This window comes from Lytechinus pictus, chromosome 4 (assembly GCF_037042905.1).
Source record: "Lytechinus pictus isolate F3 Inbred chromosome 4, Lp3.0, whole genome shotgun sequence".
NCBI lineage: Eukaryota > Metazoa > Echinodermata > Echinoidea > Temnopleuroida > Toxopneustidae > Lytechinus > Lytechinus pictus.
The window spans coordinates 16,796,449-16,824,430 of NC_087248.1; the positions used below are offsets into that span (position 1 = coordinate 16,796,449).

Here is a 27,982-nt window from a genome sequence, read left to right on the forward strand (position 1 = left end):
CGTCATAATTCTCCAAAAATGTTTTTTGTTCTTTACATTTTAAAAATGTTCTCATCCATTCACCGTTAGCATTTAGCTCCCAACAATTTTGGTCACGAACATAAATCTTTCAGCCCATTATATAAAATTCAAAATGTCGCTCGCAAATATTAATGATTGAGATAAGTAAATTATATGTTCACATGGGGCTTAAAAATTCAATGTTATTAGAGTTTTCATTGTTCGTTTTAACGAGATACATATCCTGCGTATTCATAATTTTCATAAATGAAATATTTTCAGCGAATTAAATAGCCTTTCATTTCATAATTACAAAAAGTGCTTAGAACGGCTAGGTATCATCCCGGATATAAAAAAATTTCAGCTCGCGCTTCGCGCTCGCATTATTTATTTGGTGAGATATCATCTACATGACCCAATTAATGCAAACAGCTAATCCTTAACAGGTCCATTTCCGATTTCATAGGGACTGCATTTGTCAATGATATTATACATCTTAATTTATATTTCACAGTTATTGTATTGTCTACAGGATAGTTTTCCCATTTCATAATTTCAAAAAAATGAATACGGTACCGATCACCATTCTTTGAATCACTATTGCCTGTTTCGGCTGGAGAGCAATGGATTTGGTCCACTGATTCTATTGTTCTCTGGCGGAGGCAGGTAGTGGTGATTCTGGGAATTGTGACTGGTGGTGTATTTTATCTTTGAACAATTTTGTATTAGTGATAATTTTGATTTTAAATGTTATTGAATTCACTCATTACTGTACAGAGCCAAGTTACTCTTTTATCTATTATGTATATATTGTTATTTTATGTTAACAGGACCAGGCTGAAAAACAGTCAATCTGAGCCTGTTATCCTGTATAAAGATATTTTAATAAATAAAATAAATAAATAAATTTGAAATAAAATTAGCTCGCGCTTCTCGCTCGATTTACAAAAATTGTGTGTCACCCCCGGCCCCAAAATGTTATTTTGCCTCCTCCTAGGTTAAAAACCCTGGTGCCGTCATTGCCCCGGACCCGATCCGCATAGCACTGCCCCCCCCCAAAAAAAAAAAAAAAAGTTCTACAACCGAGAACAAAAAAAAATGATAAAAGGAAAGAAAAGAAAGGAAGATGAAAGATACGATGTCATTTTCTGCATACCATGTCAAAATCAATCTCAAAGTTAAAGGTGATTTTTTTTCTCGCTCGCTTCGCTCGCTCGAGACTTCTCATTAAGCAATTTTTTTTTTATCTGCGCGCCATGGTGTGCCCCCTCTTTTATGTTCTTATCACGCATTGCGCTTCGCCCTAATGCTCGGGGCATAATCATAAAACATCCTGTTCATACAATGATATGACCCCTCCGTTCTCCCTTCTCTTTCTCTCCCTTTCCCCCTCCTTTTCTTTCCTATCTCTCCCTTTCGCTTCTCTCTCTTCTATTTTATCTTCTCTCTTTCCTTGTTTTTTTTTTTACTCTACCCACGGGCAGCACCAAGGGATGGGGGAAAAGTCAGGACCGTGGTTCCCCATGCTTAAAAAAGCCCTATATTCCTTTAATTTTGTTAATTTGAGCCCCCTAAAATTTGCCCGAGTCAATTTCTACAAGTTAGGATACGTGGTTACCCTGGCTAGGCCGTCGGGATATCCCTGGGGGCCCCTTGAAAAAAAAAATACTTTTTTTAAATAAAACAAATACGATAAAATGCACTTTGTTCCTTTAACTTTGTTAATTTGAGCCCCCTAAATGTGCAAGCGCCGGGTGAAGCTAGTGTTTATCTGGTTGCCCGAGTCGAGTTCTACAAGTTAGGGTACGTGGTTACCCTGGCTAGGCCGTCGGAATATTCCTGGGGGCCCTTTGAAAAAAATACTTTTTTAAACAAAAAAAATGCGATAAATAGCCCCTTATTCCTTTAATTTTGTTAATTTGAGCCCCCTACAATTACATGCGCCGGGTCAAACTAGTGTTTATTTGGTTGCCCGAGTCGAGTTCTACAAGTTAGGATACGTGGTTACCCCGGCTAGGCCGTCGGGATATCCCATGGGGGCCCCCGAAAAAAATACTTTTTTAATTTAAAAAATGCGATAAATAGCCCTTTGTTCCTTTAATTTTGTTAATTTGAGCCCCCTCCAATTACATGCGCCGGGTCAAACTAGTGTTTATTTGGTTTCCCGAGTCGAGTTCTACAAGTTGGGATACGTGGTTACCCCGGCTAGGCCGTCGGGATATCTCATGGGGGCCCCCAAAAAAATACTTTTTTAATTAAAAAAATGCGATAAATAGTCCCTTATTAAATTTTGTTAATTTGAGCCCCCTAAATGTGCATGCGCCGGGTCAAACTAGTGTTTATCTGGTTGCCCGAGTTGAGTTCTACAAGTCGAAATACGCGGTTACCCTGGCTAGGCCGTCGGGATATCCCTGGGGGCCCCTTTAAAAAAAAATACTTTTTTTAAATAAAACAAATACGATAAAAAGCACTTTGTTCCTTTAACTTTGTTAATTTGAGCCCCCTAAATGTGCAAGCACCGGGTGAAGCTAGTGTTTATCTGGTTGCCCGAGTCGAGTTCTACAAGTTAGGGTACGTGGTTACCCTGGCTAGGCCGTCGGGATATTCCTGGTGGCCCTTTGAAAAAATACTTTTTTTAAACAAAAAAAATGCGATAAATAGCCCCTTATTCCTTTAATTTTGTTAATTTGAGCCCCCTACAATTACATGCGCCGGGTCAAACTAGTGTTTATTTGGTTGCCCGAGTCGATTTCTATAAGTTGGGATACGTGGTTACCCCGGCTAGGCCGTCGGGATATCCCATGGGGGCCCCCCCAAAAAAAACTTTTTTAATTTAAAAAATGCGATAAATAGTCCCTTATTAAATTTTGTTAATTTGAACCCCTTAAATGTGCATGCGCCGGGTCAAACTAGTGTTTATCTGGTTGCCCGAGTTGAGTTCTACAAGTCGAAATACGCGGTTACCCTGGCTAGGCCGTCGGGATATCCCTGGGGGCCCATTGAAAAAAATACTTTTTTTAAACAAAAAAAATGCGATAGATAGCCCCTTATTCCTTTAATTTTGTTAATTTGAGCCCCCTAAAATTACATGCGCCGGGTCAAACTAGTGTTTATTTGGTTGCCCGAGTCGATTTCTACAAGTTAGGATACGTGGTTACCCCGGCTAGGCCGTCGGGATATCCCATGGGGGCCCCCGAAAAAAATACTTTTTTAATTTAAAAAATGCGATAAATAGCCCTTTGTTCCTTTAATTTTGTTAATTTGAGCCCCCTACAATTACATGCGCCGGGTCAAACTAGTGTTTATTTGGTTTCCCGAGTCGAGTTCTACAAGTTGGGATACGTGGTTACCCCGGCTAGGCCGTCGGGATATCCCATGGGGGCCCCCAAAAAAATACTTGTTTAATTAAAAAAATGCGATAAATAGTCCCTTATTAAACTTTGTTAATTTGAGCCCCCTAAATGTGCATGCGCCGGGTCAAACTAGTGTTTATCTGGTTGCCCGAGTTGAGTTCTACAAGTCGAAATACGCGGTTACCCTGGCTAGGCCGTCGGGATATCCCTGGGGGCCCCTTAAAAAAAAAAATACTTTTTTTAAATAAAACAAATACGATAAAAAGCACTTTGTTCCTTTAACTTTGTTAATTTGAGCCCCCTTAATGTGCATGCGCCAGATGAAGCTAGTGTTTATCTGGTTGCCCGAGTCGATTTCTAGAAGTTAGGATACGTGGTTACCCTGGCTAGGCCGTCGGGGTATTCCTGGGGGCCCTTTGAAAAAATACTTTTTTTAAACAAAAAAAATGCGATAAATAGCCCCTTATTCCTTTAATTTTGTTAATTTGAGCCCCCTAAAATTACATGCACCGGGTCAAACTAGTGTTTATTTGGTTGCCCGAGTCGATTTCTTCAACTGGGTTAGGATACGTGGTTACCCCGGCTAGGCCGTCGGGATATCCCTGTGTGCCCCTTGAAAAAAATACTTTTTTAAATAAAAAAAATTGATAAAAAGCACTTTGTTCCTTTAATTTTGTTAATTTGAGCCCCTAAATGTGCATGCGCCGGGTCAAACTAGTGTTTATCTGGTTGCCCGAGTCGAGTTCTACAAGTTAGGATACGTGGTTACCCTGGCTAGGCCGTCGGGATATACCTGGGGGCCCCTTGAAAAAAATGTTTTTTTTTAATTAAAAAAATGCGATAAATATAGCCCTTTATTCCTTTAATTTTGTTAATGTGAGCCCCCTAAATGTGCATGCGCCGGGTCAAGTTAGTGTTTATCTGGTTGCCCGAGTCGAGCTCTACAAGTTAGGATACTTGCTTACCCTGGCTAGGCCGTCGGAATATCCCTGGGGGCCCCTTGAAAAAATACTTTTTTTAAACAAAAAAAAATGCGATAAATAGCCCCTTATTCCTTTAATTTTGTTAATTTGAGCCCCCTACAATTACATGCGCCGCGTCAAACTAGTGTTTATTTTGTTGCCCGAGTCGAGTTCTACAAGTTAGGATACTGGGTTACCCCGGCTAGGCCGTCGGGATATCCCATGGGGGCCCCCCCAAAAAATACTTTTTTAATTAAAAAAAATGCGATAAATAGCCCTTTGTTCCTTTAATTTTGTTAATTTGAGCCCCCTAAATGTGCGTGCGCCGGGTCAAGCACGTGTTTATTTGGTTGCCCGAGTCGAGTTTTACAAGTTAGGATACCTGATTGCCCCGGCTAAGCCGTCGGGATATCCTTGGGTGCCCTCGAAAAAAAAAATCAAAAATTAAAAATGTCATGCCCTTTATTTCACTGACGTTTGTCCCCCCAATTTTCTCGTACTAGGGCAAGCCAGTCTTTTTATGGTTGCCCGAGACGAGTGCTGCACCTGTTAGATCCCCTATAATCAGCTTTCAAACCCCCTAGTTTTTGAAAATCGAATATCGAATATTGGGCCAACTTCACATGCGTTTGAATATCGAACCTGAATATTAAACCAACTTCACAGTTTGAATATCGAATATCGAATATCAAACCAAATTTCGAAGGAGTCGAGCATGCGAGGCGAAGTTTAATCTGAGCCTAAAACCAGCACGAAAAGTTCCATGAAACGTGTCGGTTTGTAGACTAAACCAATTGTATGATCTGAAGGTTAAGGTCGAGTTATTGAAGTCAATACTACCGGTACTTGATTTGTTGTTAAATTCACCTCTTAATTACATTCACAGCGGCCTGTGTTTGCCACAAATGCGCAGTGTCGTTGGAGTCAGTAATCAGCGGAACAGCCGATCAGAAAGGGCCTGAACCGTCGGGACAGAGGGGGAGTCAGCTCAGGGACTGGTACTTACAAAGCTTCGTGGCGTGTCGCGTCGGTCGTAAGTTGCGATTTCCTGTTCTCTCAGACTCAACTTCTCTTCTTTTATAGTATTTTTTTTTTAAGTTTTGCTTTACTTTAAAAATCAATTTCCCTTGGGCTTGTCGTTGATGGGCATGAGATAGACCGACACTGGAAAGATAAGCATTATGATTCCCACTACGGTACTCTAATTAAATTTAGAATATATTATGCGAAATCAATTTTCACCAACTTGCCCCACTGCCTCCTTAAACTTATTGAAGCATGAAGGAAGCTGACAAGAAGATAGACCTGGAAGCTCGACTGCTAATTCAGAATTCTTCCAGTATTTGCGGTAAGGTAAGGTAAGGTAAGAAAGAAAGAAAAAGAAATGAAGAACAAGTCAAGGGACATCACACAAAACAACAATAAAATGTTACTAGTAGAAGACTAGATGGCAGTGGTAGAAAAGTTGGATTTTTTTTCATTTTCATAAAAACCTTGCTTTATAATACAGTAGAACATATATCTTGACCCAGAGGCCCGTATGTGCTAAACTTTCAGTTTTTAAATTCTGTGGTTTAATTAGATCTAACTAATTGTGGATAGCCAAAATTTAAATTTTGTGAAATATATCTCACAGCTCATGTTCAAAATATATTCTAATTTGTAATTCTGTAAGTAGTAGCTATAGCATGGCTGAAATCTTATCTCATTCCATTCACAGTAAGTCCTCATAAATGGTGTTACGTCTTCATCTAGGCCACTGGTCTGCGGCGTCCCCCAGGGCTCTGTTGGAGGGCCCACTTTGTTTTCCATTTATTTGACAGGGCTTCAAGATATTTTTAAACGTCACTCTGTTCACTATCATTTATATGCAGATGATATTCAGATTTTTGTATCGTTTTCACCCAATCAAACTAGTGCCACACAAGCCCTGTGTAATCTTGAAAGATGCATAATGGACATTGACACTTGGTTGAAGTCAAACTCGTTACTTTTGAACCAAAGTAAATGTGAGATTTTAGTTTTTGGCTCAAAGTTTTAATTTAACAAATTCAACATTGATTCCATTTCTATCTCAGGCAATGACATCCCCTTGTCAAAATCATGTCGCAATCTTGGAGTTATTTTTTATTCTCACATGTCCATGTCCAACCAGATTACAAACATTTGCAGATCAGTTCTCAATTCTCGTTATCAATTGCGCAATATTGGCTTCATAAGAAAATATCTCACTCGCTCAGCAACAGAGAAACTGGTACATTCACTCATTTCTTCACGATTCGATTTTGGTAATAGGAATAGCCTCCTTTACAACTTACCAGATTCTCAACTTGGAAAATTGCAAAGGTTGCAAAATGCAGCTGCGCGTATTGTAACTCTATCTAGCAAGCGCAGCCACATCACCCCTATATTGAAGACTCTTCACTGGTTGCCCCTGAAGGAACGCATAGTCTTTAAAATCCTTCTTTTGATTTTTCATATAGTCAATGGAACTTTCCCCAGTTACAATAGGTCTTTGATGCATAATTACCAACCCTCAAGAAATTTACGATCCTCATCATCTAATCTCTTACAAATTCCAGTTGCTAAGAAATCATGCGGGGAGCGGGCCTTTGCTCATGCAGGGCCTAGCCTGTGGAATTCTCTCCCACACAGTTTGAAAACCCAGACTTCAGTGACCACCTTCAAGGGCAACCTGAAAACATACCTGTATAAGAGTGTTTTTTGATAGACATTGACTTATTGTTCAGACATGTATTATATGTAAATAGTTTTTGTTGTTCTGCTCTGAAGCGCCTTGAGCATCTAATCAAGATGGAAAGTGCGCTATATAAATCTCATGTATTATTATTATAACAGTTTTCTCTATCATTAAATAATTTGGGTCTATGTATAGTAGTACACTATCCACAACATTGATTTAAATTCAACTTTGACTTGATTTTGTTTTCGTTGTAAAAAAAGTACAAACTAGCGAGGTTGATATGCTCCAAAATAAAATAACTATTACAATAAAGATAATAATACATTTTATGTCACATGTACATGTATCTACCATGTTAGGTGCTCAAGGCGCTCCTATATTACCCCGGTTAAGCTACATGTAGTCTACCGATTCCGGTGCTCATAGCTTTTTGAGGAATTACTACTGCCGGTACCCAATTACCTGACCCTAATATGGGTAATTTATTGCTGAAGGAAAACATGCCATGGCTGGGAATCAAACCCACGTCCCCTAGATTGAAAGACGATAGTCTTATCCACTAGACCACGATGCCCTCCCCCCACATTAAAGTACATTGTAAGTTACGTGCTTGCTCAGTCAACAAAGTTGGGGGAGCACAGCTAGCCTGCGTACAATACATGTACATGTATGCTGACTTAACCCAAGATAAAAAAATAATAAAAAAATACATACATACTGCCTAGTAGATGCATGCTTATAGAATCTATGGGAATATCAATTTTTTCAATTTTTATCTTATTTCTCTCTCATAGTCATATCAAGTTTGTGTACATGAGGCAGACAGACCTGCCAACCAGTACGTTTTAGCCGTATTTAGTACGTTTTTTAAAACCAAAATACGGCAGTACCGGTACGTTTTTTTTTTATTCATTTTTTTTTAACAAAATCGTAATTTATTGAGAAAAATCATCTCTATATGTCTCTATTTTATAAAACGTACACAAATATGGTTATTAGATCAATGTAATTTCAGGTAACTTGTTTTTTTTTTCCAATCATTTTGTAAAAACCAGAGTGAGATATACACAAGTTTCAATGGTTTTTTTTTTCATCTGTAAGAGCAGTGCGCATTTTAGCTTGCATGCAGCTTGAGCGCCGTGATGGGCGAGTGCGCCAAGCATTTTATCATGAAATACACTTTTTTGGGGAAAAATACAAAATATTTATCTCACACGGTAAAAATACTGATTTTTTTTTGGTCAAAATACTGATTTTGGGGGATAAGAATACTGAAAATGCAAAATACAACTTGGCAGCTCGGGGCAGAGCCTGAAAATATGGTGAAGGTTATAGACCAAAATTGTCTCAGAAAAAAGTGAGAGCCTCTAACATTTTATCTGTAGTCTTATTTGAGTTGGTCACTGCTCTCACTTTTGAAAACTTGATCACTGTACTGTTTAGTGAATGGCCTCCATGTACAATATACCTATGAGGTCACATTGTAAAATTTCAAAAATGATCTGTTTGATTTGGGAAATATAATGGAATACATGCATATTAATATTAATAATACCGGTAGGCATACCATCTATCTCTAATAAACTATTCTGAGGCTTACTGTTATGATTACACCGGCTTAAGCTTGATCAACTGTTTCAGCACTGTACATACAAGGAAATATATCTGTTGGGTATCTATCACTTATATTGAAAACTATTCTATATCATATTAATAATGCAATTCTTCTTACAGAAATTTTGGGTGATCTTTGGCGGTCTTCTCAGCAATGATCCTTCAACGAGTTTTGTATTCACTTGCCCTGGTGGGGATATTTCATTTGGTCACCGGGAGGCGCTCTTCTACCGGGAGCAGTAAAGTAGATTCTTCTGATCCAGCTGAACTGTGGCCTGGACACCTTGAACCGTTAGGAGCAAAGGCTGTCCAAAGACCTTTACCTGTTATAGAAGGTAGTAGAAATACAGAGTAGTAGTATTTAGGTAGTACTTGGTAAGTTAATACTTATCATTGGTAAAAGTGTAATAATTAATAGTAGTAGTAGTAGTACTACTACTAGTAGTAGTAGTAGTATTAGTAGTAGAAGTGGTGGTAGTAGTAGGAGTAGTAGTAGAAGTGGTAGTAGTAGGAGTAGTAGTAGTAGTAGTAGTAGTAGTAGTAGTGGTGGTGGTGGTGGTGGTGGTGGTGGTAGTAGTAGTAGTAATAGTAGTAATAGTAGTGGTAGTGGTAGTGGTAGTGGTAGTAGTAGTAGTAGTAGTTGTAGTAGTAGTAGTAGTAGTAGTAGTAGTAGTAGTAGTAGTAGTAGTAGTAGTAGTAAACAAGATTAGCTACGAACAACATTAAAATGTCTTTCAAAACAAAGACCAATTTCATCTACTACGAACAACATTAAATTGTCTTTCAAAACAAAGACCAATTTCATCTGCAAACACACGCTCGTACACACATGCACACATACAAACCCTGACAATGTTACAGATTTTTAATTACCGGTAAATAAATCCTACAAACTTAAAAAAAAGTATTATCTTGAATGAAAATTGAAATCATTGAGTGAACATTGAAAATAGTAAAGGATGTGTTCATTGCAAAAAAACATTATTGATGTTGTTGATTTATTAACATAACCTTTTTATTAAGGTTTCCTGTCTCCAAAGACATTCTATGTGGACCATGTCTTGGGATCATTGCCAGTGGTCTTCCGAAACGGGGCCAAACTATCTCCTGCCTTCAAGTCCTGGTCCGACACTAACCTGAGACTCAGACCAGAGGCTGAGACGACCATCATTGATGTGGAGATAAGGAAGAAAGAGGATCGGAAGCAGCCTACCCAACGGATGAAGTTTACAGAGTTCCTGGAGCGATATCAGACAGAGGATGAGTATATGGTGGATACATTGCCCAAGTTCCTCAGGTGAGGGGTAGATTTAAGTAGGCCTATCATGCTTATAAAAAAAAAATGTGAATCCAGGGACTCAGTTTTATAATTATGAGGGGAGCAATAAAAAGCTCTCCTAAAACCTTTAAGGGGAGCATTAGGGGAGCACTACAAAAAGCTCTTCTTTGACATACAAGGGGAGCTCTCTTGTCCGATTTCAAAATGGATGGAGGAACGTACACTAAGTTACAATCTACAACCAAAGGAGACAAACAATCAGATATAGATGATAGATCTATGCAATATTTATCTCATTGAACTTTTTAATGTCATTCTTGGAAGTGTGTTATTGCTTGAAATATAATTGTGTGTTATTTACAAAACCTGGACAGAGAATGAGGTGTTCAAGGTTGACTCTAACAGTTTGATCATTGACTGACACTCTTGTTAAGCAATTGCTGCGGCGAGTGATAAATCGCTCTACCAAAGATAGCGAGTGATCATTCTCACTCCCCTTAAAACCGCTTCCCTGGGAATCAACCCACCCCAACCTTTTTAAAAATGTGAATCAGATAAATTTCACACTGATTTGATGGCTGGTGACAGAGAAAACATGCATTTAAACAAACAAAAAACAAACAAACTGACGTATGTAGATGCATACATTAGATTGGCCTATTAAAGTAAAGTAAGGATGATGTTTGCCACAGATGGAATTTGGTATTGTAATGTAGTATTCTCTATTGCACTTCTCTATATATTGTGAACAGGTAGAAGCTAATGGATTGTTTTTTCCTGAGTACCTTTATGACAATTCTTCAGTTGAATGAAAGAAATTTTGTAGTCATGATGTTATCAAAGGTAAAATGCAACTCACAATAAAATTAGACATAAAGTGTGGCCTGATATTTTACTGTTTGACCAGACTTTTATATGATCATTTGCTTGTAGTCTGTGTGAGTGTGTGACTCAACATTTTGTACATGGCAAAGTTTGAAAAAAATCTTTCCAGTGCTAGTCGCCTTTAATAGCCAGAGCTATCTTGGAATGGCTTCGGCATGGTATGTCTTGAATATTTGTCCCACATTTTTTGATTATAACTTGATGTAATTAAAACCATTTCTTTTCATAAATTTTGCAGGAGAGATGTTGTTATTCCTCCACCTCTGGTTTGTGATGAAATACTACAAAGAATATCAGATGTGGTGAGATTATGTTATTTTAATTTCAAATCTTCTATAAGTTTTAAAGTCAATCTTCTATAAGTCAAATAATGATAATAGGCATTTGTATAGCACCATCTATCTACAAACAATCTATTCCAAGGCACATTGTTATTATTATTACCCCGGCTTTAGCTCGAGCTGCCTTTCAGCGCGCTCATGCATTCAAGGAATTAATCCTGCTGGGTACCAATTCACCTCACCTGGGTCAAGTGCAGCACAGTGTGGATAAATTTCTTGCTGAAGGAAAACGCGACATTGTTATTATTATTACCCCGGCTTTAGCTCGAGCTGCCTTTCAGCGCGCTCATGCATTCAAGGAATTAATCCTGCTGGGTACCGATTCACCTCACCTGGGTTGAGTGCAGCACAGTGTGGATAAATTTCTTGCTGAAGGAAAACGCGTCGTGGCTAGGATTCAAACCTACGACCCTCTGTTATACCCCTTTCATAAACCCATCCTCCAATTAGCCGCCTAAGAGTAATGCGGATAATTCAATAAAAATTGCGTTCACAAACTCCGAAAAGTAATCCGCACTATTTTTACTAGCGCCCGTCCTGAAAAAGGCGGATAATCGTCATGACAACTGCACACGCCCCCTCCGATGCGGTTGTGTTGGAAAAGGGTGACCTTGTGACCGCACCATGGCAATTATCCGCATTATTTGGAAATGCGTTCATAAAGTCAAAATCTGGTCCCGATGCCGCTATTATGCGGATAATAGCAGCATCAAAATAATACGGATAACTCTGGTCCTCCTCCGATTTTACGACCAAATTATGCTGCTATTAGCCGCATAATTGGGTTTATGAAAGGGGTATTAGAAAGGCGAGAGTCAGAACCACTAGATCACGACGTGCCCCTGAGTCAGAGCAATATTTCAGATCAGGGGCCTGATTCATTAAGATTCACAACTATTGTATATTTGCCGTTATCATAACTTGCATCATATACTTGATTTTATTAACTGCTTAAGAGATTTCCATTCCTTAGAATTGAATTAAACAGACTCTCCTATGTATTTTAGTCCTTCCAAATTGCAATTGTATTGCATCCTTACAGTTGAAGTCCCCTCCTAATGTTTCTGAAATTATCAGGTGTACTAGTTTTGACATCATGTGTGTTGCAGCCTTCTGGAATAGTATGCAGATAGTAGATCACATGAAACAAGTTTTTTTTCGTACTTCACATTACGTTGATTCAGATTTTAATAATTTGAAAAAATAATAAAAAAGTTATATTGCAAAATTTTCAAGATTGATATACTCTACAGCTCATGACAATGAATACTTAGGAAGTATAAATTAGGGTAAACAATGAATAATAAGATAAATGAATAATGTAATGAAGCTAACATTGAGAGGGTCATGGGTTTGTATCCTAGCCATGGCATGTTTTCCTTCAGAAAGAAATTTATCCACACTGTGCTGCACTCGACCCTGGTGAGGTGAATGGGTACGCAGCAGGATTAATTCCTTGCATGCACTGAGCACTGGTGATGGTAGCTCAAGCTAAAGCCAGGGTAATAATAGCAAGCGCTTCGTATCCTCAGGCAAAAAGCGTTATATAAATCCAGCTATTATTATTATTACTATTTTTATGAATATTAAATTACCTTTATGTATATTTCAAAGTTGAGTCATTCTTGACCTAGATTGGTAAGTTGGTGTACAATCCCCATTCACCTTTATTTGGTTCTGTTCCCCCTTCTCCCTTCCTCCTCTTCCTCATGCTTCATCCCCCCCCTCCTCTGTCATTTTCCTCTTCCTCCTTAATCCCTGTCTTCTTACCCCTCTTCCTCCTCCCATCTTTATGTCCTCTCATCCTTTCCTTCCTCTTTCCCCTCCTCCTCCTTCACCCACCATCTCAGTCATCCTCCTCCTCCTCTCCATCTGCTTGTGCTCCTTCTCCTCCTGCTCCTCTTCCTCCTCCCCCTCCATCTTTCCCCTCCATTCTCCTGCTCCTCCATCAACCTTCCTCTCTTCAACTCGATCTCCTTCTCCTCCCCCTCCTGCCCTACAGGTTATGTGGTTCAGCAGCGGTGGTACCAAGTCTCATGTTCACAATGATGATACAGACAACATCAACTGCCTATTCAGTGGTCAGAAAGATATCCTCTTCCTTAACTACACACAGTATCGCCATCAGGTAGGCCTACATTCCTAGCCCATTCAAGACCACATTATGTGATTTGGCTGTACTTCTTTTAATGCAGAATTCATATAAAATACATCAAAAGAAGGAGAAAAAGAACTTTAAACTTAGTGTGTCCCTTTTCATTACATCAGAATCTTTTCTACAGAGCTTGAAATGTTTGAAGGAAAGTAATCTTTAAAATCCATAATTTGGCAATGATATTGAAATGTAATCATGTGGTAGGGTGTTATAATAATAATATGTTCCATTTGTATAGTGCAGCTTCTATAATTGCATATACTCTACTGTGCTTGATGCAAAATGTAGACGGAGAAAGAGCAGAAACTCAATAGATAAGTTTATAAAAACTTGCACTTGGTATCATATTATTACCCCAGCTGTAGCTGAGCCGCCGTATAGGCGCTACAGCATTCAAGGAATAAATCCTACCGGGTACCCATTCACCTCACCTGGGTCGAGTGCAGCACAGTGTGGGTAAATTTCTTGCTGAAGGAAAACATGCCATGGCTGGGATTCGAACCCACGTCCCTCTGATTGAAAGACGAGAGTCGTAACCACTAGACCACGACGTCCCACTAGGTACTGTGTACCTTGTGCAAGTTTTTATAAACTTATGTATCTATTGAGTTTCTGCTCTTTCTCCGTCTATATTTTGCATATTACTATTGTAATGCTTTTTTGTTTATGCTTGAGAAACATAAATGATTAAACGGAACTTAACTGAACTATTTGCATTGAATATTGAATATTTTTTCTATCCAGTTTCACCTTGATCATCCTGATGGAAGTTATTCCAGTGTTGATGTGGACAGTGTAGACATGATCAAATATCCTGGATTGAGGAATGTTGAATTCTACAAAGCAAAGCTATTTCCAGGTGATTGCATCTATATTCCTTATAAATGGTGAGTACTCCATTAAATCAGTGAATTGATATCATCATGGAGGGGAAGGGGATATAAATCTTAGCTGCTATACCCTATATGCTTTATACTGTTATTATTTCTATGGGTATCCATTGTGCAAAAAAAAACATTTATGCAATAATTGTTTAAAAATGGTAAATTGCTGTAGTACTTCTTGTGGTTTTTTTATGTGTTGGCCCAACTGACAGATCTGGGGGTTGTTTCATAAATTAAGAGCTACTTTAAGAACGACTGGTGAACCTTTCTTACACGCTAAACCATCGCCAATGGTGTATACCGTTTACCAAAAGAAAGGATCACCAGTCGTTCATAACTTACAAAGAGCTTTATGAAACACCCACCAGAAGTGATCACAAAAATAGTGACATAATTGCTACTGTTTATACATGTGTCAGCCTCTATATTTTTCCTACCTTCGTACATGTATATTCTACCTGGAAAAAAAACATGGGTAAATATCACATCTATTCCAATTCCATGAATTTTGCCCTTCGACCTTTCTCCCCACTGCCCAGGATTCATCAGGTGAACTCAATCGGCCGTAATATTGCGGTCAATGTTTGGTTTGACCATTCCTGTGAGACCGTCCCTAGTCCAGAGGTCTGTGGACCCACTGACCGGAGGTTGACCATAGCGGATGTAGAGCTGGATGTAGAGAGACCATTGGGATTTGAAGAAGACTTTGAAGAGGATCAACCTTCAGCAGTGTAAGAAATAAAGGAATATCTTAAATGGGAATCCAACCCAAATTAAAATTTTACAGAAAAAAAAAAAAAGATGTGTAGACAGGTCAAAGTTTAAACATTATTAAACAAAAATAAGAAAGTTTGAATTTTAGAAATTTGTGATAAGTTGTAACTAACTTTCTTAGTCCTTGATCTATTTCTTTCACCTTTCTGTTTTTCCTTATTTTTCTCAACTCTCACACACCATTTTATGATTAAGGCTGGATTCCCCTTATATTAAGAATACCACATTTTAAAACGAGACCTTGAAAGAGAACCCGAAATGTAGAAAAAAATGTATGACTAGAAACTGGCAGCTTAGATAACTATAGCCGTATCATTATTACCCTCTTCAGTTTCTTCCATTTAAACAAATGATAAACTCGCCTCTTATCATCTGTCAATACAAGCAATCCGCTGCTTTTATCAGATAAGGGATCGATCCTGCCGAAGCATTCCTCACCTCAAGCTTCCTATCTCACCTTCCCATTCTGCATCTCATTCCATTTCATTCCGGGTTGATGTCTTGATGAAATTGATATTTCTCTAAATTTTGTTTTGAAGATACATGTCTATAGGCTGCTGTAGATTTATTCTTTATTTGAAAATCGTTTTTCCTTTGCAAATTGTTTTTCCTTTTTTTTGGGGGGGGGGGACTTTTAGTATGAAAACTAGATTTTGAATATTTATGTGATAGAATAAAAGTCCAATATTTTCCTTTATAATGATTTTTCAAACTGATTTGTATTCATTGCCTATAATTTAAGTATACTTTTCAGTCTAGTTAAGTTGTTGAAAATTAAAAAAAATCCTTTTCTCTCTGTTTGACTATAGCGAGATGTTAATTGACACTCTGAAAGATGAGGAGATACCTTTATTTACTCAACAAGATTTTACTGCTCTATTACAGAAGGTATTGTGTATTTTCATTTTTGATCATTTCTTATTTCTTATTACATGTCATGGTGATGATGATGATGATCATTATCATCCTCATCACCATCCGTATTATCATCATCATTATCATCATCATCATCATCATTATCATCACCATCATCTTCACTGTTACCATCATTATCATCTTTGGTATGAGGAGAGATTAATTTTGTATCATGTGGTATTATTTTCAAAGTTTTGTGACTCAAGAATCGTGAAAGTTTTCACTTCTTGATATATCCATACAAATAAATGGAAACAGAATAGAGTCAGGTAAATAAACCTATAATGAATATCCCATCTTGAATCAATATTGATATACATGTATATGATGTATACAATTTTCTGCAGTTCACTTATCATATATATTTTTGTCACCCTTATTTTCCCTTCCATTGTTCTTTATAGAAATTAACAATGTTAAGTGATCTGAGATGGAATGAAGAGTGCGATGAGCTCTCAAAAGAAGTAAGTTGATATATTTTCATTATATTGAAATGTAATTAGTAACTTCATAAGCAGCTACTGAATATAAAATACCTTGATTGTATAACAATAATGCATTTCATTTATAAAGTGCCTTTTTCATAAGGTTTAAAAACACATCGAGCCAGAAACCCCCCCCCCCTTTAACATTTTCTGTGATAAATCTTCCATGCCAAAAAACACAAATAGGGTGGGGTCTACAATATCAAAATTACGAACATCACATAGAAATATTAGTTTTGGAACAGGTAGCTTTTACAACAATTTCTGCAACTAAGAGGAAAGTTTTGGAGGCTGTAGTTGAAAAGTCCCCATCAACTATTTGTGATAGCAGTTCAAAAGCCAGCAAGTGTATTACTAGTGGCCAAGCTTGGCCAAGTAAATCAGATAAATGTATTAAGATTTGATCATCAGCATACTCGTGAGAGTTAGAATCATGAACTACCCATTTTCCTCATACATTCTGAGATAATAAATGTTGTGGGAAAGTTAAAAAGTGAACCCCACCAGAAAATGAACGTATTTAATATTTTCAAGTCCTGAAATGTGTTAAGGCCACCGCACACCTTACGACTGTTCGCGATCCGATTTTGGAACAAATCGCATTTTGCTCATTTTCTGAAAAAGTGAATGGAACATATCATTTTATTTGAGGTGAAAATTAATTGAAATAATACTAATATAACCATTTTGAAAGATTACAAGCCTTTATTTTAGAGAAAAGGCAAAATTAGTTAGGCAATCGTACGACTGCTATGACGTCATTACGACTAGATATTAAATTCGCTTTTATTCTAAGAAGGATGATAGCACAGTCTCAGATTTGAACACAGGTATTCGTACGATGATTTAGAACATTACACAGTAAGATATTCCAAGTCTCAATATTATTCTGAAATCGGGTCGCAGACCAATCGTAAGGGGTGCGGTCGCCTTTAGATAGTTAATTGTGAAGTCAGGTGATAAAATATGGCATTCAATAAAGTTTGTTTCTCTTGGCTCTCCAGACATTGTGGTGCTGTTGTCTACATTCAGCCCTTAATAATAAAAATAACAGTAGCTGGACTTATAAAGCGCTTTTTGCCTGAGGATACAAAGCGCTGCTATTATTACCCCTGCTTTAGCTCGAGCTACCATCACCGGCGCTCAGTGCATGAAGGAGTGCATTTTGTGGTGAGGTTCATTAACTTTATAGCACAACTGTACATGTATATAACCCAGCTATTAAAGATTTGAGTGTGATAGAGTTGTGCGATGTTATTGTAGATTGAATTTTAACAGTGTACCAGAGGTGTCTTGAATTGATTTATTTGTGTATTTGTATTCATTTTCTCTGTTCTGTAGGCATTTGAATTATTGGACTTGACAGACGATGGCTTACTAGATAAAGAGGATCTTTCAAAACTGCAAGATACGGTAATAGAGGTGTATTTTTTTTAAAGCAGGGCCCCGTCTTACAAAGAGTTATGATTGATCCAATCCATCTCAAATGTATGGAAATCCATCAGTGTCATAATTTTTTCTATAGGAATTTTACACAATCTCCTTAGTAAACATAGAGAATCACACTGAACTTTCAAGAGAATGATGAATGTATGAATATACATCATTTCTAGAAAATATTCTGAACAAATTTGAATTTTAGAAGTTGACGGCCGTCCATAGTTGTGATTGATGTGATCAATCGCAACTCTTTGTAAGACGGGGCCCAGATGTTTCCTGTATTTATTGATTTACAAGTTCACAGCAATGATATAAAAAACAACATACAGTATTGTTGATCAGATTACAAACGTGACATTTACACAATAATGACAATAGATTAGACTTAATTCATATAAACAAATAATTTATCATTCACTTTGTGCACTGAACTAGAAATCCTTCTTGTTCAGTAATGTGTAAACTCAACAACTTCCAGTCTACTCGTACCATAGCTAGCACAAATAATTTGAATGCAGTGGTCAGCTAAGCAAAGAGCTTAAATGAATAGCAACCAGGGGAAAGGGCTACATGATAACCAGAAAAAAAAATACATGGGTCCCTATTATAAAAGTGATGTCACTTATATTCCTTAGAAATAAAGGGAAAGTGGGGGGGGGGGTTGAATAAAGTGTGTGAATGTCAGTGCGCGCGTGCTGGTTAGAATTTTACAAATACTTTGATAAAATTATTTTCTCATGTACAGATTATTGTAAAATCCTGGAAAAATAACATAGATTTACATTTTGAAGAAGTCAGGTTCATCCCGACAATCTGTGAGTTGGCCAAATGTGGCACCAAGTTATGTTTGCAACCTGGATCCCATTTTGTAGTTTATATATCAATTACGGGTGGGTGTTTCATAAAGCTGTTTGTAAGTTATGAGTGACTTTATAAACGACTGGTGATCCTTTCTTAGGAACTAAATCACTGCCAATGGAAATCTGGTGCGTATCATTTCCCACAAGAAAGAATCACCAATCGTTCGTAAAGTCACTTGTAACTTACAAACAGCTTAATGTAACACCCACCAGGGTCCCATAACGCAATGGTTTGCGATTAATTGTGCACTTGATTCTTACGATTGATTGTATATTGTAGTCAATGCAATCAATCGTAGAAAAATGTTCTACGATCATTGCTAAGCATTGTGTTACGGACCACAGGTCAATGGAATATTTTTATCTAGGCCTGTCACACGAAGCTTAGTGCTTGCTTGCGGGGCTGATTTTACAATTGGTTATATTGATCATTATTCGGCATGCAATCAAGTGAACAAATCAATTCTTGCTACCTAAAGTTCCCAGATTTGCTCATGATATTAACTTGTGTGACACAGTAAAGCCCCCGTTCCACCACGCCAATTTGGCTATGATATGACAACCTTCAGATCGGGCAGGATTGGGAAAAAATGAACCCTTTTACCGGGAGTCAGCGAAAAATAATATGCTGTAATGAAAAATGTTCAAAGGAACGGGGGATGTCAACATACCGCTGTATACCGCGCTTCCTCCACGATTCAAATTGGGCGGTTTTTTTATTGGGAAGATTGGCATGAAATTTGAACATATTCCAAATTTTTAGATGATCATGCTGATCTGAATAAAATGCCCGCTGTTACCCCGTCTTAATACATTGCCTCCGATTTCAACCGATTCCTATCCTGCTCTCCGCCGATCCAATGATCGGGATGGATCGGGGATTTAGATCGCGATAGTGTAATGGCTCCTTTTCTTCTAGTAGCTTGAAAGTAAGAATAGTCTACAGCAAGAGGGATAACGCAAGTAGCAAGTTTTACAGTGATTCCTCCTAAGGAGAGATTTTGAAAGCGAATGCAACTTGACTAGTGCCTAGCTATGGTACGAGTAGACTGGAAGTTGTTTGGTCACACATTACTGAATAAGAAGTAGAATTCTAGTTCAGTGCACAAAGTGAATGATAAATTCATGCGATGCCCTACATCCAGGAATTGATATGTATGAAAGGGGGGTTCCATGTCTGCTCACCTAACAATTTTTCTTTAGATCAATCATGATTTTATTCATTTCACAAAAATATCAGTTGATAATGTTCCTTATGAGTAAGTGTATCAAGAATCTCATAAAAATTTGAGAGAAATACATGATTTTTTTCAAAGAAACCTCGGCCAGTCATTTCCAGATTGAACAAAAATAGGTTGCCCATTCACTTTACACATGATTCAGGGTTTTCGACTAGAAAGGCTGCATTTTGAGGTCGTCACATGAAATGCCCGATATTCATTATTTTTCCACCATTTTGAGTTTGATTTTTTAATGAATATCTTTCGATGTATTTCATGTGTAAAGTTTGTGGTCATTGCGTATCTTCTTTTACTAGAATCATGCAGATAGGGGTGTGCACAGACTTAGGGGACCTTACCATACACATAGGCTTGATTGTACAAAATGATCAAAATAGTACGATCAATCATTCATTAGCTTTTGTGTTACAGGCACCCATATGAGCTAGTTCAGATTGTATTACAGCTTATATCTTATTCCTTTTTTTATTATAATTTTTTCATTCTTTTGTCTTATTTAGGATGAGATATACACTTTCCAGTTAGAATCCAAACTATTTATGCTTTCCGACATTGCACATGAACAGGAGGTACAAGAGAGGCTGGTAAGATTGCATCATTTTATTATGACGTCATAACACGCAAAATGGATATTTTGACTTCCGACGCCATTTTGATGACGTCATAATATACGTTAGGGTCCAATGAGACATGAAATCATATGTATGATTCATACTCTATCGAAATATGAAAAAAAATTGGGGGGTCCCCATTCGTTCTGAAGAGCTACAGTGAATTTTTAATAGGCATGTTTTTGCCCATATAGAGCCTATGGAAAGAGCTCGCGCGCACGCGTGCTGCAAACTTTAATGGGTGCTCATTCCCTCATTAATAATCGTAGAGAGCTGATCGAGGTATCAATTTGATCAGAATTATATCAATAATAGATACGCATAGAAAAAACAGCGAATTTATGCCGCGTAACGCTGTTACGCATGAAAACGCGCGCAAAATGTTGAAATGCTTAAAATGACCTGGGGCGGTATTCTGAGGTCATTTTATCTTTAAAATATTTTATTTTATCTCTTAAAATGAAATTGGTATTCTGAGATGACATTTTATCTCTCAGATAAAATTTAAAATTTTATCTTGAGTATAAATTTTATCTTGCGTATCTATGATGATACGCAACAGAGCAGTGGCTGCGTAGACATACCCATCGCGTATATCTGGCCATTGCAACGCGGGTGATGTGCTTGCGCCCAAGTTACTTTGAAGAAAAAAATAAAATAAACTTAAAAGAGGGTAAGGGCTATTTTATCTCCACGACGTTGATTTCGTCAATATTTCTAGGTGAATTAACTCCAAATGTTGGCATGAAAATTAAGAAAAATAATATATTCATTAAGAACAGCACCTTAAAGTTATTCCTGTACAATCAGGAAGTATTTCATAAGACTTTTCTTGACTAATATTGTCTTTGAAATGATGCTTGAAAAGATGCGATATAGACTTCGAAAAAAAAGATGAGAGTATTGCCATTTTTGTTAAAAAGAAATCTCTGTAAAGACGCGCAGGCGTATAGTGCAAGCGTATTGAAGTCAATAAATTGACGCAATCTCACTCCTTCGCCACACCTCCTAGCGGAATGGATTTCCATTGGTTGAGTGATATGAGAGAGCTATAAAAGCGCGTTTCTAATTGGATATTGATTAAAAAATAGGTGTGTCTTACAGAGATAAAATGGAGATAAAATTGTTCTCAGAATACCAATTCGGAGAGATTTTAAGGGTATTTTATCTCACTGATTTTAACGGAGATAAAATATTTTATTTTATCTGAGATAAAATGGATCTCAGAATACCACCCCTGAAACCTACCCAAAATTTTATAGGCCATTTTGAGAATTTTTTTAGCTTTGACGCGCGCGTCGTGACCTTTACATGACCTTTGATGGCATCGACAGTTGACCTGTGACCTAAAGTTTATTTGATGTAAATATGACTGATTATTGATTATCCGTTATGTAGATATGATGAAAACAAGAATTTTACAAACTGGCGCGTAGATGACGTCATGACCAGATGACCTTGAAAAGCTAGGTATGCCGTCTCAATGATAGACTCTATACATGACGAAAAATTCAGCAAAATTGATACAGCCGATTCGGAGAAAAGTTGGCGACAAACATAGGTGCGAAAAATAAATAAATAAAGAAAGAAAGAAATAAATAAAGACAATTCTGACGAAATCAAGAGGTGATCTGTCAGAGACAGACCACCTAATAAATGGTAAATGGTGGACATTTTTTACATGATTGCTAAGAAAGCATAAATGCCTGTAAGCAGGCAACCAGAGGACCGACGGCTTAAGGTCCTCTCTGAGGCTCTGAGGAACCTGGTAATGAGGATTAATGCCTTACCAAAGGGCACTAGCGCACCGAGTGGGAATCGAACCCGGGTCACTGGTATCCGAGTCCCCCGCTCTACTGACTGAGCTATCGCGCCTCTATTCCAATGGAATATTTTCTATGTTATCTTTGTTATGAATATCGCAGAAATAATATAAAACTTGGTTTTCAAAAAAAGTGTTCACTAAATCTCTTGTAGTCTGGAGCTAAACCTGGGTTTAATCATCAGCGTACCACTCAATGGGATGAGGAAATTTTGGGGAAGTTAGACAGATGGTTGTTGAATTTAAGATTCACATTCATGTAACTTAAGGTATCAAAAATACATATTAATAAGAAAAAAATTTATTCAGGATTCCATCTTTAAAATTCTTAGCTTTATATTGTGTTCTGTTGTACTGATATGTACATTTTGAATATTATTTTCAATTTACCAGGTGCAGTTTTAAAATAAATGAAAGGAATTGAAATGAAAGGGAACAGAACAAAATGAAACATATCTCTTTGAAGTGTTCTTTTATTTGATTTTCAGAGAAAGATGGAAAAGACAAAGAAGCCGCCATTATTAGACGATCCAAACGTTTTTATCCAGCAAGTAGAACCTCTCAATCTAGATGACATTGATTGGGGAGATGATGGAAAGAAAATGGATGAAAAGAAAACAGATCAAACAAGGGAAGACAAGAAAGCGGAAGATATGCCAAAGGAGGAAGAGTTGGCTGATCATGGAGTCGAAAATCCAGAAGATATTAATGATGATTCAGGCGTGAGTGTGAAAGTTGAACTTTAGGTATTGACAATGTTAAAGTCAAGTCCACCCCAGGAAAATGCTGACTTGAATAAATAGAGAAAAATCAAACTAGCATAGTGCTGAAAATTTCATCAAAATCAGATGTAAAATAAGAAAGTTATGACCTGTTAAAGTTTCGCTTATTTGTCACAAAACAGTGATATGCACAACTTGGTGAGTCGGTCGATGATGTCCATCACTCACTATATCTTTTGTTTTTTATTGTTTGAATTATACAATATTTCATTTTTTATAGATTTGACTACAAGGACTAATTTGACTGAACCATATAGTATTAAACACTGCTAATTCCACATATTCAGGGAGGAATTAATCGTTGTATCATTTGACAATGAGGAGAAAATTAGAATACTTCACATAATAAAATACAAAAGAAAAAGCAAGTGGATGACGTCATAGTCTCCTCATTTGCATATCAGCCAGGATGTGCATACAACTGTTTTGTGAAATTAAGCGAAGATCTAAAATGTCATAACTTCCTTATTTTACCTCCAATTTTGATGAATTTTTCAGTGTTATGCTCGTTGGATTTTTCTCTTTTTATTCAAATTAACTTTTTGTTGGGGTGTACTTGTCCTTTAAAGACCCACTGATGTATGGTATCTGGATGAAACCAACTCAAAACTAAGGATAAAATGGCAAATATCTTCAATTATGTACAAAATCATGAAGCTATTCAGAAAGGTATGCAATACTTACCAACAACTAGAGCGTTGCAAGCCAAGTGGGTTTCCCAATGATTATCACACTTGCTAAAGTTGAAATACATGTCTGATTCTGAACATCCATACTGTTATCGTAAATCATGACTTTTATTTGTTATTCAAAGCTGAACAAAAGAACACCGGTGTATATGTACAAATGTGAAACATAATGTGCATTGTATATTAATTGCCACTATTTTAGTTGAGATTAGGGATTTTTTTGATGTGCATCTTGACAAAATAGACTGCTACATATTCATCTCAAGGCATTGCACATGTGCCATGTTGTCTCACTTGTTCATTTTCAAAATCAGGACAGTAAAAATTTTGATTCTTACGTTGTCCCAAATGTAGGACAAGGTGCACATGTATCATTGGTAAAGGTACAAGTGGCTTTATGAACAACCTTATAAAACATCTCTAGGGTGTATGTTTCATTAAGCTTTTCATAAGCTACGAGCCACTTAATAAGGGACTGGTGACCCTTTCTGAGGAGATAAATCAACACCAATGAGAATTGGTGGGGACGTCTTCAACTCTTGGTCTAATGGTTAAGACTCTCGTTTTCGATTCCCAGCCATGGCATGTTTTTCTTCAGCAAGAAGTTTACCCACATTGTGCTGCACTCAACCCAGGTGAGGTAAATGGGTACCAGCAGGAAATAATTCCTCAAAAAGCTGTGAGCACCGGAATAGGTAGACTAGCTTAGCCAGGGTAATATAGGAGTGCCTTGAGCACCTAACAAGGTGGATATGTGCGCTATATAAATCCTAATTATTATTGTTTTATATTGTTAACCGCAAGAAAGGGTCACCATTCCTCCATAAAACCTTGTGTAAGTCTTACAGACAGCTTCATGAAACAACCTCCAGTACAATGAGAGGTATTGTGATTAATGTGGCATTACCTATGCGATGCAGTATATATATGGTTTTTGTAAATGCTACATTTAATTTTTTAGGGAATACCAACGATTAGGAATAATGGTGCTAAATCATGGTGGATTCATTTTTCGCATGTAGACGGATTAAGTAAAAATCAAGTAAAAATAAAATCCATGCCATGCTATGATTTTTGTTTGGCTCTACTACTAAATCTACCTTATCTAAATAGTTATAACTAGATCTAGATTTATAAGGAGCAAAGATTTTTTTCTAAAAACACTGTTTCAGGAACTCAGACTTTAGTCAAGTTTTTCATTAGTGTTAAATGTTTTTATTTGATTACAGTCATTGTATATGTGGAAAATATCTACATCTCATAAGAAAAGAGCCGGTTCATTTATAAGATTATTTTCATATATCATATTGGCCAATTATAGATATGCAATAATCCTGTCTTTCCATAGAAATATATTTAAAAAAATAATTTTTGTGATATATTTGTGAGGGTTTCTATATTATTTTGGTATTATGCAATGATATATTCAGTTTTCTTAATATGTGGGTTTTGTTTGGTTAAATCTTTAGTTTGTAATATTTTATTTGGGAATTTATGTGTGGTTCTTGTTTTTGCAAATCATGACTTATTCCCATATATAATGTATTTGATGTCTAAATGATTTTTTTGTATGGCATGAATAATATATATATATTTTTTTGTTGCCCTTTAAAACCAGGTGGCTCATGTCCAAAGCATATTGCCACAGGGGTGATAAAAGCTCTTATCTCAAAATGAGACAAATTTAAAGACCCTGACCGGTGTAAAAACAATCATATATCAAAATAAAGGTAATGATTCATACAATACGAATATACCAAAAATATTACATATATCTCCTTCCAATAGTTAAAAATATTAAATAAAAATCAAAGAAACTGCTCCTCCAAAGTACGCTTCGATTGAGCACCCCCACGTCGCCTGGAAATGATGACGTCACGTTGTGTCAGGAGGGTTGTGATTCCATAGGTTTGTGTACAAAAGCATTGGGTATTTTCTTCCATTTCCATGTTATGAATCCATTTTTTTTTTTTTTTTCAGATGAAAATGGCACTCAAAATTATTCACTGTTCAAATTGTTGTAAACCTACAACTATTCACTACCTTTTTTGTGATTTCTTTGTTTGGCTCTTATTGGGCCTAAATTGCTATGTCAGGAAAAGTTGTTATACATAATCTAAATGCAGATAGAATTGAAATCTGCGCCAAATAAGCAGGAAATAAAATATTGCAAAAACTAGTTCAAAACTGCAGATTTCATAAATTCAAGCTTGTGGGTAAAAATATATGTGATATCCCTCTGTGATAGAAGTGAAGAGAATGAAATGCGTTATCTGGAAAGCAAAAAAATCACCCAGTTTTTCTGTGTACAAACCTATGGAATCACGACGCTTCTTACACAACGTGACGTCACGGTCTCGAGGCAGGTGAAAAGCACAATAAAGCCTATTTTCTAAGCGGGGTTCGAAACCCGATAATTGGAATATTCTTAAGCAAAATACTCAGCTGGGAAGCGGTGAAAATGCATAAAGCATAACTTGGTGTATTTAGTAGCTTATAAGCTTTCGATTGGTATATAATTTATCAATTTCATTTTCGGGTCCGGTCTGGATCTTTAAGAGTTAACAATCAGGTGATTTCCTCTGTAAAGATATGTGTGAACTCCCAGACATTCAGTGATAGAGCTTTGGGGGAAATGGCAACAAAATTATGGAACTGCCTTCCAAAAAATATCAGATCAATTGAATTCTTTGATAGTTTGTAATCTGTCTTAAAGGCTTACATTCTTTCAAAGAATTACATATTAGCTACTAGAATTAAGAAGAGAGGCTATGTATTATTTTGTGTTTCTAAGAATGGAATAGTGGTCTTTCCTTGCAACAGTCATTTTTTTAACAATTATACTTTCTCTACATTCGCCATTTAATATGAATTTGTAACCAATTTAAAGATGTAAGTTGGTATATTTTCATTTTTTTATTATTCCTTTTGACTCCTGTATTCAATTCAATTCAATATGTATTTATTCAATTTAGCAGCCACAAAGGCTGAATTGCCGTTGAATTTACAAATAAAAACATATAAATTGCACATAGACATGAATAAAATCTCAATTACAATAATCTTTAAAAACTGTAAAATTCCCTTTGCCCAAAACTGTGTAAAAGCATAATCAAAAGCAAATTATTATTGCCTAATTTGGGAGTGAAAACTGCTCAGATATTTTTAAAAAGTTTAAAATGTCCATTCAGGAATCACTGATTTTCATTTTGTATTCAAATTGTATTCAACTTAATAGTTGCCTGAATTGCAAGCATATGTAATTTGAAGAAATCACAATCTTTGACATCTTCAATTATTTTAACTGTAGTGTACTGGTTGTACCCTTAGTTGGCGTAGATAATTTTTTAACATATTACCAAGAAATATTTTGTCTTATATGCATGCCTGGCATTTAGTACATAACTACCTTACTTTTTGGTGCAATATATAGTGACTAACTTCATTCCTATTTTTAGATATTTTTTTGTATATTTTGTGAGTTAATGAGATAAGCTATTGACAAATTTCTGAGTTCATATTGGAAAATGGAATGATGGTCCATTTAAAACAATTTTTTTTAATACTTATTTTGAAGTTTCTTAAGATGATCCTCTAATATTTTTTCAAGACACTCTGGCCGTATTCTGAACTTGGGTTTAAATTTAAACTCTGCTTTAAAGTAGTTTAACTATGGAGAGCAAAGAGTGGCATAAATCTGTTACAGTAGAATTTCAATGTATCACCTCATTTTTCTCTCAAATCATTCCTAACTGTTTCGGAACGATAGATAATATAGCTTTCTATACCATTCACGAGTTAGGAAAGAGCACAGTAAACGTAAGAAACAAACAATTGTAAGGACGATTTTGACACTTTTGGCTTTCCATAATTTTAGCACAGAGTTAGACCATGGTCTAAGTTAAACCTGACAGAATACGGGCCTCTATATTTATACCTTGTATACTTTTATAAGCCATCGTGCTTCTTCTCATGCTGTTTTGTATTTGTTTTATTTGGTGGTGGTGCTATGAAATGACAATGTTTATTATTAAATAAGAAAGAGTGAGACTCAAGAATAAAAAAGATGATTAACATTTGATAATCCATACTGAATTAATTCTCAATTATTTTGGAGTATTATAATTATAATAAATATTAATATGGAGCTTTTGTATAGCACTAAATACAATACAGTTTCTAAACT

The 27,982-nt window shown here is 36.6% G+C and overlaps 1 protein-coding gene across 1 annotated transcript; it reads left to right on the top strand.

Annotated features, from left to right (window-relative positions):
* The first annotated feature begins 4,911 nt into the window (after positions 1–4,911).
* LOC129258922 (uncharacterized) lies at positions 4,912–27,880 on the top strand. The gene is made up of 12 exons (XM_064098516.1): positions 4,912–5,348; positions 8,754–8,968; positions 9,657–9,930; positions 11,036–11,099; positions 13,141–13,266; positions 14,038–14,180; positions 14,717–14,908; positions 15,761–15,839; positions 16,271–16,330; positions 17,693–17,764; positions 20,393–20,476; positions 22,814–27,880. Exons 2-12 carry the CDS (start codon positions 8,788–8,790, stop codon positions 23,069–23,071), a joined length of 1,533 nt encoding a protein of 510 aa, XP_063954586.1. The 5' UTR covers positions 4,912–5,348; positions 8,754–8,787; the 3' UTR covers positions 23,072–27,880.
* The last annotated feature ends 102 nt before the right edge of the window (positions 27,881–27,982 follow it).